The following is a 14,271-nucleotide window of genomic DNA, read 5'->3' as shown; positions in this document are numbered from 1 at the left end:
TTAATTTTTTTAATGTTCATGCATAATCAGTCCAGTTGTTTCTATCAGATATATTTTTTGTGAACGGTCCTACTAAAATCTGCTCTTAATTACTAGTACTTCTAAAAATCTACTTGCTACAAGTGTGGGCGTCTCCATGTGTGCGTGTGCTAGATCTGGAGCTTTTTTTCACATTGATTGCTAATGGCCGTTGAATGTGTAATGGACGCTGGATGTGTGTCCGCATGTTACAGCGTGACTGCCTGAAGGCAAGTCACCTGATCCCTGTCCAGTGGAGCGTCTTAATTTGTGGGAGCCACATGCCAAACCGGTTGGCCACTATCTAGTTCATAAAGCCGAGTACTAGTGTAGTACAAGTAGAACGAATCCTGATTATAGAAAAGACACAACCGAAGATTTTGTACGTAGACTTATAGAGTAGTGTCTATACATGTGTACGTAGAACTGAAGCTCCATTAAAAATACTTTCAACAAACAGCTTATGTTAATAATTGAGTAGGGCAATCAGTATTTGAAACATTCAAGGCTCTCTGCTCCTTTGACTACGTTTTCGGGAGAATTGCATGTGTCTTCCACGGCATGACAGGGCAGCAGAATCAATCGCGCAGGCGCAGCTACCGGTGGTTCCCAGTGTCCAGGTGGGTAATGGTGCTAGTACAGAGTAACGGTAATTTGCATCTATCGCGTTTCATGATGAGGAAATTTTATTGTCCAAAGAATTGTTGTGCATACACGCCACCGGTTCAAGTTTTATTGGAAGAACTTCCATTCGGAGTATTGAACTTGAGAGTGCAAATTTTAGTAAGAGGAAGCAAGTGATGGTGAAAGGTCATTTCTCTCGCCGTTTTCCTCTTATTAAGAAAAATACAGACAGACGGACTACACACATGATACGTACATCACTAGGGGAATGCAGAGACCAGGGAGGGAACATCACAGTTCCGTAAGCTCCTCCTCATCCGAGACCGCCTCTCGCAGCACCCGGACGCACATTCTTTCTTTTCGAGGTACAAAATTCACACACGGAGCAGATAAATATGGCTGTAACTTAGCGGTAGTTCACCAGGGAGCGATACGTGGCCCCGGCCTTCCAGTTGGCGGGAATGACGTTGTTGACGACGAGGACCCTGCCGGAGTCGGATGTGAGCTTGAGGCAGAATGGGGCGCGCAGCCGCCTGCCGTTGTTGAGGCGCCACAGTGCGCCCCAGTCCTGCGCCATTGGCGTCCAGGCGCCGCTGCCAGCCTCCTTGAGGGCCACGGCCTTGAGGTCACCGTCGTCGCCCACGAACTCGATCAAGGTCTTGAAGTAGAAGGGGTTGGAGCCCTGGTCCACCCTGAATGCAATGTTGACGCCAGGGTACTTGCATGGCACCCTAGGATGATTAACAGGAACACCAAGATCAGGAGACATTTACTTCCGTTGTTTCCCGTGTAACTGTAGACTGAAGAGGATCCTATCCTATGTCGTACTGCTGCGTACCTCTTGTACTGCATCCTGATGACACCGCCGGCGCGGAGCTTGTCGGCCATGCCAGGCTTCGCCATGGCGCCCAGGGCGGTGCCGCTCATGTCGAAATGGCACGGCTCGCCGGGGTAGAGGTTGCCGGGGCTCAGGTCGGTGATGACGACGGTCACAGGCTTCCCGGAGCAGGCTGAGTTGCTCGTGCATTTAACCTGCGTACGCCACATGAACACGTTTTATAATTTGTCAGGACAAGCCGAGCCGACCACTTGTCCACTTTGCACCATTAATGGAAGGAGCTTGGTGAGTTATGCTTACATCATAGCACGCGCCGCAGCCCATGCCCGCCATGAATAGAGGCGAGCTCCCTGCGGCGATCATCGACGAGAACGGCCGGTACCCAACAGCGGTCTGGTAGCCACACGCGCCACCTGCAAATTTCTTTCCTTATCAGTATCTCTCAGCTCAACGAATGTGGGTGCGATACAGGTCCCATGCGTGCAACACCAACAGTAAAGTAAGCAAAGCACTAACCGTCGCTTCCGGCGCCGTTGGGGTTACCGTAATACGTGGCGCCGGCGGGTAACCAGCCGCCGCCGTATGCGGCGGACGAAGAGGGGTTAGTGGTGGTCTGGTCTTTGTGGCCCTTGACTGCAGCAGGCTTGTGGTGCCCGGCCGCCTTGGCGAGCTTGCCGGAGCAAGCAATGGGGCTCACAACTTGTGAGAGCACCACCAGTGCGCCAAGCAGCACAAAGGAGCAAGTTTTCCCCATTGCTGCTGCTTGTAGCTTGCTAGCACTAGGAATGGGAACTCGAAAATTTAGATGCTACGAGCTAGATAAGCTTAGCTCGAATGTTCGTTGGGTGAGTTGAAGGACTGGTCACGAGGCCAGTATTTATAGTACTTCCTCCATCTGATGATAAATGTACGTATAGAAATTTAAGAATAAATTATGAAGTGGAATGGAAATACATTGAAACGGTAAGCCATCACTCTCTCATCTTTAGTTACGCTGCTCCTTAATGCGCTAAATACATGTAGAAATTAAGAAGACCATGTGTACAATGTTATTGATCTTGATTACTGTGTTATGAGGGAAAAACATTTTTTCTACTTCAAATTGCAATTTTTTAAACCTATTTTAAAGTGCATTAAAAGATAAAAGTACACTCTTTTGTAAAAAAAAGTAAAGAAAAACATCGAGACGAACGGAGTACTTGGCGAGAATTATTAAGAACAACAGGATGAGTGTTTTTTTAGAGAGCACGTGACGAGTTGGTGTAGAAAGAAAAAAGCTTACCGAACTATTACGAATCTGCACTACCTACAAATATGAGCCAAAGTCGAGCCGTAAAGAAAAAAGGTGAGCCAACGTCGTGTAACAAAAATAAATTGTACAATAGGAGAACGCACATGTTTTTTTAACACTATACGGACGCAAAGCGCTTGTATACACATGCATACACTCACCCTTATAAATGCATACACGCACACCCTATTCTTATGAAGACCTTTGAGAGACCGAGCTGATATATCATCTTAGATTTATGAAGTTATCGTAGGCGCCTCGTCGTTGACCGGAACATCTCCTTCCATTGAAAGCGCATCCCAGCAACTCCTGAAATAAATCAAGGAATAATGCGAGTATCAGGACTTGAACCTTGATGGTTGGGAATACCACTGTCTCTATAACCATCCAACCATGGGATGGTTTGCGAAGAACACACATGTTGTGAAGTTTAATCTGGAACTGTTCGTGTACCTATTATAAACACACTTTGTTGTAAGGTCAAACTTACTATCCGTACAGGGACTAGCTATATTGCTAATGGACATCCATAGAACTTTGTTTTAATCCTCCTGTATTAGTGGGGTGAGGATAACTATTTTGCCTCGGTTTTGAGAAAAAGAGAGTGGCCATAACACTCAGCATTGGAGTATCAAAATAAGTCTATGGCCCTGTTTGGTTCCAATAAGTCACCTCACTTATAAGTCAGGTGACTTAAAACCAGTGACTTATAAGTCACGCCCGTTTGGTTGTTATCTGACTTATAAGTCACCTGACCACATCTTTCCACCTTGTTTTTTATGTAAAGGTGATGGGACCCACGCAAAAGGAGGTGACTTATAAGTTTTAAGTTGGGATGGAGCAACTTATGACTTATAAGTTGGGTTGACTTATAAGTTGGGTATGTCTGGTAAAATAAGTCACTTTTTCACTTTTCGACTTATAAGTTGGTGACTTATTTGAAACCAAATAGGGCCTATATTTTTTCTTTCGAAAGTATCAAGTACATCAACGCCATCTTTATTAAAGTACTAGGACAATACCCGCGCGTTGCTACGGGGACAAGCCAAATGCATGTATGTTGCCATGGTTAATAAAATATAGACAAATTGATCAAATTATTCTTTCAATTCAGAAATACTTGTTAAGAGTGGGACATCATACATCGACAAATACAAACTATTTTCCACTTCTTTCCTTCTCGGAACTCTTTGTTTCTCCTTACCAGCAAAATTGCTCGTCACCAAAGAACTTATAACTGGATATATACCGTCTATAATCAAATAGTATTAGTATCACTTAACTTCACGTGTCCATGCATGTCACTATTACAAGGTACATAAAGCTTGACAATTCCTTATACTCGTAATGTGCCTATTAAATTGTACAATAGTGGCACAAGAAGAGAGATCCAATTTTTGAGATTGTTCTCATAAATCGTTACAATCATACGGATAGCATGTCCAAACAATGTAGTGTGTAGTATGGTTGTTCGGTGGCCTGGATAGACCACATAAGGAAAGATTACAATATTTTTGAAGTTAGGGGATATGATTTTTGACAAAGGGTGGATTTTATTAGCTCAAAATAAAGCATCAAGAGGACACAAACACAATACACACCCGGCCTCTTCATGCCATGCTATAATCAATTGCATGAGATGTTGATCCCTTTTTGATTGCACCGTTTGCTTGAGTAGTAGTCAATTAGTAGTGTGGTCTCTTGCTGAAAATATCAAGTTAATGGTGCTCTTTCTAGTGTAGCAACACTCTATAACACATAGATTTTCGGGTACGTCATGTCCACATTAGTAGCAACGGATCGTGAGGTGTAAGGTGGCTGAAGGTGTCAGTATTCATAAAATACATCTGATTTATAATAATACTATGGCCCTTTAGTTATCCATAAGAACAAGCAACAATGATTCTTTTATGAACTACCACTTTTTCAATGATTTAAATATTATGCAAGAGCGTAGAGTATACAAAACTCCATAGTGAATTATGAAAATAAACACAGAAGTAATACACTGATGGGAAGTATTGTAACTTTTACAAAGTTTCCATCACATATCTTAACCTCATTATTTGTTGGTCATTTTGGCCGTAGTAGTTCTTGCATCGAGTTGCAACAACATGCAATCGAATCAATATCCTTCGTGATCAACCAAAGAATTAGCAATTAACAATTTTAGTCCCAATTCTTGAGAATTATTATTTTTGACCAACTTAATCTACATCTATAACATGTATGGCATTCATACCTGAGGTGGACATTTAGTCTTCTGTTTTACTTCTAACTAGCAGGTTTCCAGTGCATTTGCGTGACTAGATTTATTTTATTGTTATGTATATTTTTCAAATATTTAATATATTAATTATGATATTTCCATAGACCATTAGGCCCACTTCTAGAGTTAACAGAAAAAACACATGATTTGGCAGATTTGTCGGTCTGAACCATTTATTCTCCCCACACCTATTATTTCTTGATTATTCTGCCTATATGTTAATATAAATATCATCTAGAAAACGGATAAATTTAGCGATTATATCTAGAGAAGAATTATTGAACTTCAGTGGAAATCATATGCATCCAGTGGGGAGCCTAATTATATGCAAATAGTGGACCAAAGGCATTGCAGTCTTTAACATGCGAGTGAAACCATATCTCCAATTTGTACTTATGATTCAAAATTAACAATGATTGCTTAATTAAAATTGATGGTTTGTAAGGTGTTTCGATATCCAATTTCTGTGATATGATCTGCATATGGTTTTGTAAAAACAAAAAGCAAATTCCTAATATTTGTATTGTTTCATGTTCTAGTTTTCATATACGTAACAACTATGGTTCATCATTCTTTACTTGGGGCTTCTGTAGTTCTTCGGTATATGTAAATATGCATCGAATATATGCGTCCTTGAACCAATATTTGTAATAAATATGGCTCGATATGAAATAAGTGATTGCCTATTTTTAAATTCTCAAATTTTAAATTAATGATTAAATTAGGGACAAAACTTGAGATTAATTATACTTTGCAAGCCAGTACATTGCACACGGTTTGCGAAAGCAAAACGTCTATGATAAATGTCAAGATCAGACACGTTTCTCAGATCCACTACGTGTGCAATGAATCTTTATTGCACACACAATTTTTTTCTAATTAAATGTTTGCGAAAGTCACCTTATCACACATGCTTGGCAATTATAGACTGTTTATGATGTCGTGTGTATCATAAACGTTTGCTCATGGTAGAACGTGTGCGATAGGCCTTCATCCGACACGGGTACGACAGATGAATCATGTGAGATATATTCAAGCTTCGCACACAGGTTTATAGGAACAACTGTATGCACTCTTAGATCGAATCGCATATAGTTGAGTAAAAGTAAATGTGTGTAATTGTCTCCTTATCATACATGCTCTACAATCATGAATTGTTTGTGATGGGGCATGCATTGTAAACGTTGCACCACGGAATAGCGTCTTCGATGGTAATGCGAGCACAAACGAGTAGCAAGGATGGGGTGTTTGGGATATTCGAAATATCAGAATCGTGTTTGGGATAGATGCCGGCATCGCATACGCTTAGTTCTGCAAAACGTATGCATTACTACTCCCTATCCCCGGCGGTTTCTGGGTCATGTGGGAAGGACCCCCTATCGCACACACAGGCAAGGCAGCGGTTTAGAATGCCATCGCGGAAAGGGGTTAAAAACAGCTTGTATAGCAACTCGTTGTCCAGAAGCCCAAACAAACAACAACGAGTCATCTATAACCAGAGGTGTGATAAACTCGACATCTCGAAACCATCCTCTGCAATATACTTGTTAACCAAAGCAGACAAAGCATCGACAACAAAGAGGAATAAAAACAAAGATAACGGGTCACCTTCGATACTGTTATAGTAAGTTTTTTCAACACAGAAAAGATTGAAATTCTAAACAAACTTATTAAAAAAACAACGTGATCGAGTATAAAATATCAAGGACATGAGGATCTACCGCCCCCGGCGTCACCTAACCTAGGTGACACGGGCAGCGACCCAATCTACAGCACCTTCGACTCCATCATCAGCTCCTACCCCTTGCCGCCGACGAAGGCCAGCGGCGCTGGGCAAAGCCTGCGCGGTGGTATGCATTTTTTTTCTAGACCCTGCCATGCGACTATATGCCGTTGTCTAGTGGCACTGTTCAAATGATGTTGTGCCGCATTGATGGAGATGGACACACTAATTTTGTCTCCCGTTGCAACCCAAATATACCCTTTTGCTAGTATCCGAAAAGCAGTGACATTGGGTCCTAAGAAGGAAAAATATATAGCTCCTTTCACTTTCCAAAAGCAGTAACATAACATAAAGGGAAAACATAATAGCAGTACGACACATCTCACACACGATTTGAGTGACAGATTTGGCTAGGATGATTGCAAGGTTTCCTCTACTTAACGCAAAACTGACGGAGGACAGCCCTTATTATGGGGGCCGTCACATGATACCTCCAATGACATGCATGATCTGAAAAGATGAAGAAAATCACACCAGGTAGTTGTCATCGGTCGTTACGATAACAAGGGGATTAAGAAATCGGCCACTCCTTTCTCTTAAGCACATTGCACATCATGGCTATTTTTCGATGGCTCATGGACCATCATCGTGCAAAGAACTTACCACCACACTTTACCTGTCATGCACGACAGGAACGGCCCAAACATCGATAATTCGTGCTCCTGCCAGCCAGGAGGACGACTTCAGCTTGCTGTGCTTGCGACTTTGCGGTACTCCCTCAGTTGTATAATCCGGGCTGAATAATTTGATCCCTGTACCATGTGACCGACCAATGTAACTCACATCTTTATATTAACAATGGGAGACATAGAGCGTATATGATAATCGTGCTATAGTTGAACACAGCTTTATCGATGAACCCATGCATCTATTTGACGTTTAATCAATATTTTAAATAGCCATCTATAGCTCTAATATAGCCTTTTAGAACTCTCCTGCTAAAGCTATGCACTTTGAACGCTAAACTGAAAATGACGCTATTAGCCCGCTATTTCCTGCTATAGCCTTAAATTTGAAGTCATTTAGCCCACTAAACCGCTATACAAAACCATCCTTCTGCATTAGTTTTTGTTCTTGTTTATAATATATATGATGCATTAAACAAAGCTTGGTTATTGAATTGGACAGTTATGCCGACTGACCGGCAGATAGCAACAGGTCCAACGAATCCACGCCTTCCCTTTCTATAACTTCCAAGCATGCGCTAGCTTCATATTTTAGTATTTCCTTTTCTTGTGGGGACTGCAGTTAGTTTAATTAGCAGCTAGTAATCGTATGCATGCAGAATAAACAAAAATGATGATGTCATCCCTGATTCTTTTCAAAACTGAAAATTCAAAATGATTCGTAGCTCAAACCGCCAGTCAGATTGAAAAACTGTTTTCACATCAAAAATTCGTTGTGATGAGATCTTCAAAACTAGATCCCGTGTTGATATATTCCGACGACTTCTATTTCCGGGTAAAAAGTTACCATGTCTGGCCGGAGTAAGTTATCATGCATGCGATGCGTATATTATCATGTTGTTTGCCTAGAAGTTACCAGAGCATAAAAATGATTCGGTCAACCTTCTCCCCACGTGTATGCATGCACTAGTGGAAATAAAGGCTAATGCCATTCTACATTTTCCTAATTTAAAATTTTAAAATGTTTTATAGTTCAAACGGTCTATCCAATCCAAAATCCTTTTCACATAAAAAATCATCACAGCGAGACCTTCGTAATTAGATCTCATGTTGATATGTTTCGATGACTTCTTTTCAGGTAAAAAGTTTCCAGACATGTGGTAATTAAGTTACCGGGGCTATGTTCTCCATCATCCTTTTTCCCTCGAGTCAATAAGTTACCATAGTGTTTGTACATAGGTTATCAGGTTCAAGGTGTGTATATTACCATGTTATTTAGTTATTTACACATAAAATATCAAAGGTATGTTTTTCAACAATTTTTTCCCTCGGTCAAAATTTACCGCGGTGTTTGTACATTGGTTATCAAGTCTATGAGCGTATATTATCATGCTATTTCATATAAGTTACCAATGGTATTGTTTTCAACAATTTTTTCCCGGGGTCAAGTGTTATCATTATATTTGTACGTGAGTTATCAGCTCCGCCCTGAGTGAATTATCATGATATTTACAAAGTAGTCACCGGGGTATATATTCTTAATGAAAAAATATCCCCGTGTCAAAATTACCGTGGTGTTTGAGCATAAGTTATCATGTCTGCGGTTTGTATATTATCATGCAATTTACATAGAATTTACCGGGGTATGTTTTCAATATATTTTTCTGGGTCAAAAAGACCATTTGATTTACGCAGAAGTTACTGGGGTATGTTTTTAACCACTTTTTCCTCGGGTCAAAGTTAACCTGTGTTTGTACATAAATTATCAGGTCTAAGGTGCGCACATTATCATGCTATTTACATAAAATTTATCGGGGCATGCTTTAAACAACATATTCCCTCAGGTCAAAAGTTATCATGGTGTTTGTTCGTAACTTATTAGATCTGCAGTGTTACCCTGTTATTCACACAGAAAGCTAGGAAGAATGCAACAAGTTTTTTTGTTGTTACATGGTAACCTTGGCTGAGTACTTAACAAGGTCAAATAGAATGACTCCTATTAATTAGACAAAACATTATGTGGTACGTGTTGGATAGTGTGGTGAATGCTCCTCTCCGGAGACCGTAGTTCAAATCCTGTGAAACGCCACTAAACTTGACGTGCAGGTCGAGCAAAAAAAAAAGGATTGTGCGGGATCTAAATCGTGCGGGTCGAGAGAGAAAAAATTCCAAGATCTAAACCGCCGCAAGCATATCGAGCGCTAGATGCGGATCGGACGTTACACGGCTGCGTTCGTACCTATTGCAGAAATCCAGACGGCAGGAAGATAGCTTTCTCGTATTGAATTAGGACACCTGATTGGTGCCTGCTCGGGTTTTGATGTGTGAACATGTCTATTAGTCTTTATGTCAAGTATATGCAATATATCATATATGATTTCTGATTGTATACTTATTTTGTAATTTTTTCACAATTTAAGAAAAACGCTAAATGGGTGTCGTAAATGCTCTTGACTGAAGACCGTAGTTCAAATCTTGTGAAACACACTTTTATTTTTCTTGCGGTTTTGAAGCAGCATCGAGCAGGGTTATCTTTTAAACATAAGGTGCACAAAAATAGGGAGACAATAAAACGAGATTTGCAGGATCTAAATTGCCGCTAAACTTGACGAGAGTGTCGAGCAAAAAGAAAGGATTGTGTGGGATTAGCGGGATCTAAATCGTGTGGGGAGAGAGAAAAAAAAGAATTCCGAGATCTAAACCGCCGCGAGCTTATCGAGCGCTAGATGCGGATCGGACGTTGCACGGATGCGTTCGTACTTGTTGCAGAAATCCAAACGGCTGGAAGATAGTTTTCTCGTATTGAATTAGGACACCTGATTGGTGCCTGCTCGGGTTTTGATGTGTAAACATGTCTATTAGTTTTGATGTCAAGTATATGCAATATATCATATACTCTCTCCGTTTTTATTTATTCCGCATATTAGTTTTGGTCAAAGTCAAGCTTTATAAAATTGATAAAGTTTATAGACAAAAATATTAACATGTACAATAACAAATCAATACCATTAGATTCATTATTAAACGTACTTTCGCATCATATCGATTTGTTATCGTATATATTTATATTCTTTCCTATAAACTTGGTCAAATTTTACGAAGTTTGACTTCAGTCAACTCTAATATGCAGAGGAAATAAAAACGAAGGGAGTATGATATCTGATTGTATACTTATTTTGTAATTTTTTCATGATTTAAAAAAACACTAAATGAGTCTTAGCTCCGCTATAGCTTTTCATAGCTTCTTGTCGAGCCGCCGCTAAATGGCATATCCCACTATTTGAAACATTGTGTTTAATGCAGTAGCCAGTATGGGAAGTGCCGTCCAGAGAACTAGATATGCAGGGAAACCGATTGATTGTTCTCAATTGTGCATATGCATATCAAATCTCTCTTTTACATTTGTGGATGGGAATGCAGGGCACCAACCGGTAAGCACATGATTAGGAAGAAGAATCGTTACTCTGATGATCCATGAGATCTCATCATTCACACTTTTCGAAATCCGAATTCTTGGTAGTTGAGGCAACCCCAAGGCCACATGCATGCTTACGTGCATACCGTCTGCACATGTTCGTTGGATCAGATTCAGTTAGGAGTATGACGCTAGCAAACGCTGATACGCTAACACAGAAGAATATCGTACTATCCACCTCAATTCCAGTCCCCATAATGCTTCAACAACCAAACTACCGGCCGCCAATCAGAACACGTGAGTCATATCAGCTCGCACTCTGGCAGCTCAGGGTCAATGCCCAATAATGCCAATTCCGTGAAGCAAAACCGTGCTTAAAATGCGCAATGTGTACGGCGTACTGTACAGTTTCGTCTGGATCTCCCGTTCTTTATATATTATCGAAAGAATGGAAGCATCGTGCGTGGGCGCCAGCACCCAGCGGCACGAAGTCAGCAGGGCGGAGGTTCTTCGCCCGCGGAGAAGAAGGCAGCCTTCTGACCCACGAAGGTCTTGACCGCAAGGGAGAAGTCTTGGCCGGCGTTTAGGCCGGAGATCCGATGCTGTCGGTGGGGGCTTAGTCTCCACGTGGTTGACGTTCCGGCGAGAGTGCCGAGTGCCCTGATTCCTTGAATCACGCCTTAATTACAGAAGATCTGCCGGGCCGCGCTAAACAGTGGCGGTGTTTAGTGTGCTGATAACTACGCTTTGATTTTCCTGTCGCTGCGTGACACTCATGTGACGTGGTCCTTGCATACATAGGCGGCACACCATCCAGACGTAGATGTGCGGAGGTAGTTTGCCATTCAGCGCAATACCTCATCAGATCACCGACCAGTTTAGATGTATGAAATCAATATATATTTATATATAATTATCTATTTACATACTAATGAAGTAAGTGTTAGACATAATTCCTTTAGATTAAATTAACCCACGATCTTAATCTCGTGATTAGAACACCTCTTATGTGAAATAGTAGTGACTAATTGTGATTGACAGGGATCAGCAGGAGATAGCCCATGGCGGCACCTTGGGGTCTCCTACAGTGAAGAGATGCCGGGGGAAGAAGGGCAACACCACCTGGGTGACGTAGATGGCAGCAGTCACTTGTGGAGATGCAGCAGCTGCTCTAGGAGCCTTGCCGATGGCAGGAGGAAACTGCCAGCACTGCCTTCACGGCGGCCGGTGGTGGTCGATGGTCTTCACGTACCTCACCACACGTTTAGGATCGGCAGTTAGGAGGCCTTGATTGTGGTTCTATTATCCGTGACAAAACCCCCCCTTTTCCTTATATATGTTTGTGCTGGGTACATGGGACCAGAACCAACAGTTGTTATATGTGCTCCCGATCAAGGCACAATCGTGAGAGGGTGGAGACTTTGTCTCCCTTATTTTTCTCTTGGTTTGTTTACCGTGAGATCAATTCCAACATTTTCCCCCTTGATCGTAAGGTTAACAAACATCATAAGCCCACTCTCAATAGAAGCAACGCACCAAGGTAAAGTGTTACTATGACCAATAAAATGCCATTGAACCTCGGTACCTATAGTACACCATTCTATCTTGAAATGGAAAACATAATACTTTATGGGAGTTGGTTTATAAGATGGTCCTAATTTCCAGGATCAAAAGGCTTTCCTAACCCATGCCGGCAACATAAACATAAAAGGGTAAATGGTAAGCCTTAGTAAACGGAACCGCAAAGACTTTATAGATCAAACATCATAGGTTTGATCCTGGACTCTATCTTTCACAACGGAAACATAATATCAATGGTTATGGCAATACCAATTGACTTGTTGTTACTCAAATAGAGAACTGCGTGTTCATATTGCAGTAGGTGGTTACAAAATGCTGTCTGCCACCATAATTTCGGGAATAAAACCTTTTGACATACAACCTGCCCAATAGCCTCTTAACATGCCACATAAGTAAGTGCATTATTTCTAATGCCATCAGTGTCATTATAGAGCTTTTCCATAATATAGCTCCATGGGCGAGAGTGAGGATGTAACATAGCGTGGAAACTTTAAGATCCACACATCTCGCAGAATCAATGTCTGAATATCCAAGGATATCAAAGTTATTAGACTTCGTATTAGTGAGCATGTAAACTTTTTGTCTTGCATATCTGTAAGACATTTCGCGGCCTTTCCAGTGGTCCACTTCTAGACTTACTTGTATATTTGCCAATTATCCCGATCACAAATAAAGGGCATGTTCATACTTGAATACACATATTGCTTCTGACAGCTGAAGCATAAGGAACCGACATTATCTGATCAGTTCATAATGGTTCCTTGGACACTAAAATGTCCACCTTTATTGCCCTTGACTTTAGTAGCAGGTGCGATAAGAGTACTACTATATAATATTTTCTTTTGTACTCTATCGACGTATGTTGTCATAATAAAACTTATACCCATTTTGGACCTATATCTTGGCGAAACTCAATACAAAGAAAGTATAGGGCATGACCAAGATCCTTTATGTCATAAATAGAAGATAGAAAATTCTTGGCCTACCAAAAATATTCCATCTTCTCAAGATAGTATACTTACTCCCCCTAGTTTTATGGTATGAGTGTCCCGGTGTAACACCCCGGATGTAACTTTCCCAATTGTACTCCAACTCTTGCCGTTTCCGGTGTTAAGTTATATTTATTTCCTCGGGTTCGGGTCTTTGTCTCTATGTGTTGTTGTCGTTGTCATGCATCTCATATCATGTCATCATGTGCATTGCATTTGCATACGTGTTCGTCTCATGCATTCAAGCATTTTCCCCGTTGTCCGTTTTGCATTCCGGCGCTTCGTTCTTCTCCGATGGCCATTTCTAGCTTTCTTTCGTGTGTGGGGATTAAACATTTCCGGATTGGACCGAGACTTGCCAAGCGGCCTTGGTTTACTACCGGTAGACCGCCTGTCAAGTTTCGTACCATTTGGACTTCGTTTGATACTCCAACGGTTAACCGAGGGACCGAAAAGGCCTCGTGTGTGTTGCAGCCCAACACCCCTCCAATTTGGCCCAAAACCCACCAAACTCTGCTCCATGTCCTAGAGCGTTCGATCACGATCGCGTGGCCAAAAACCGCACCTCATTTGGACTCTCCTAGCCCCCTCTATGCCTATAAATAGCCCCTCCTCCGAAATCGGATCTCCTTCTCCACCCTAACCCTAATTCCACCCTCATCGCGCGCGCCGGAAAATTGCCCCGCCGACGGACACGTCTGCCGCGCCCGTCCGCCTCCACGTGGCGCTCCACCATTGGCTCGCGCCGCCGTCCCACATCCCCGCCGCTGGAGCCCGCTGCGGCCCGTGGCCGGCCCGTCCTCGCCCGCGTATGGGCCAGAGCACCGCGCCGCCGCC

At 42.0% G+C, this 14,271-nt stretch overlaps 1 protein-coding gene across 1 annotated transcript; it reads right to left on the bottom strand.

Moving 5' to 3' along the window:
• Nucleotides 1-816: 816 nt before the first annotated feature.
• On the bottom strand, nt 817-2,315 carry LOC123059390 (expansin-B11). Its single transcript, XM_044481970.1, has 4 exons — nt 1,997-2,315; nt 1,781-1,893; nt 1,481-1,674; nt 817-1,373 (listed from the first exon to the last, which is right to left on the bottom strand). Exons 1-4 carry the CDS (start codon nt 2,232-2,234, stop codon nt 1,049-1,051), a joined length of 870 nt encoding a protein of 289 aa, XP_044337905.1. The 5' UTR covers nt 2,235-2,315; the 3' UTR covers nt 817-1,048.
• Nucleotides 2,316-14,271: the final 11,956 nt, after the last annotated feature.

This window comes from Triticum aestivum, chromosome 3A (genome assembly GCF_018294505.1).
Source record: "Triticum aestivum cultivar Chinese Spring chromosome 3A, IWGSC CS RefSeq v2.1, whole genome shotgun sequence".
Classification (NCBI taxonomy): domain Eukaryota; kingdom Viridiplantae; phylum Streptophyta; class Magnoliopsida; order Poales; family Poaceae; genus Triticum; species Triticum aestivum.
This window is presented reverse-complemented; position numbering and strand designations above follow the sequence as displayed.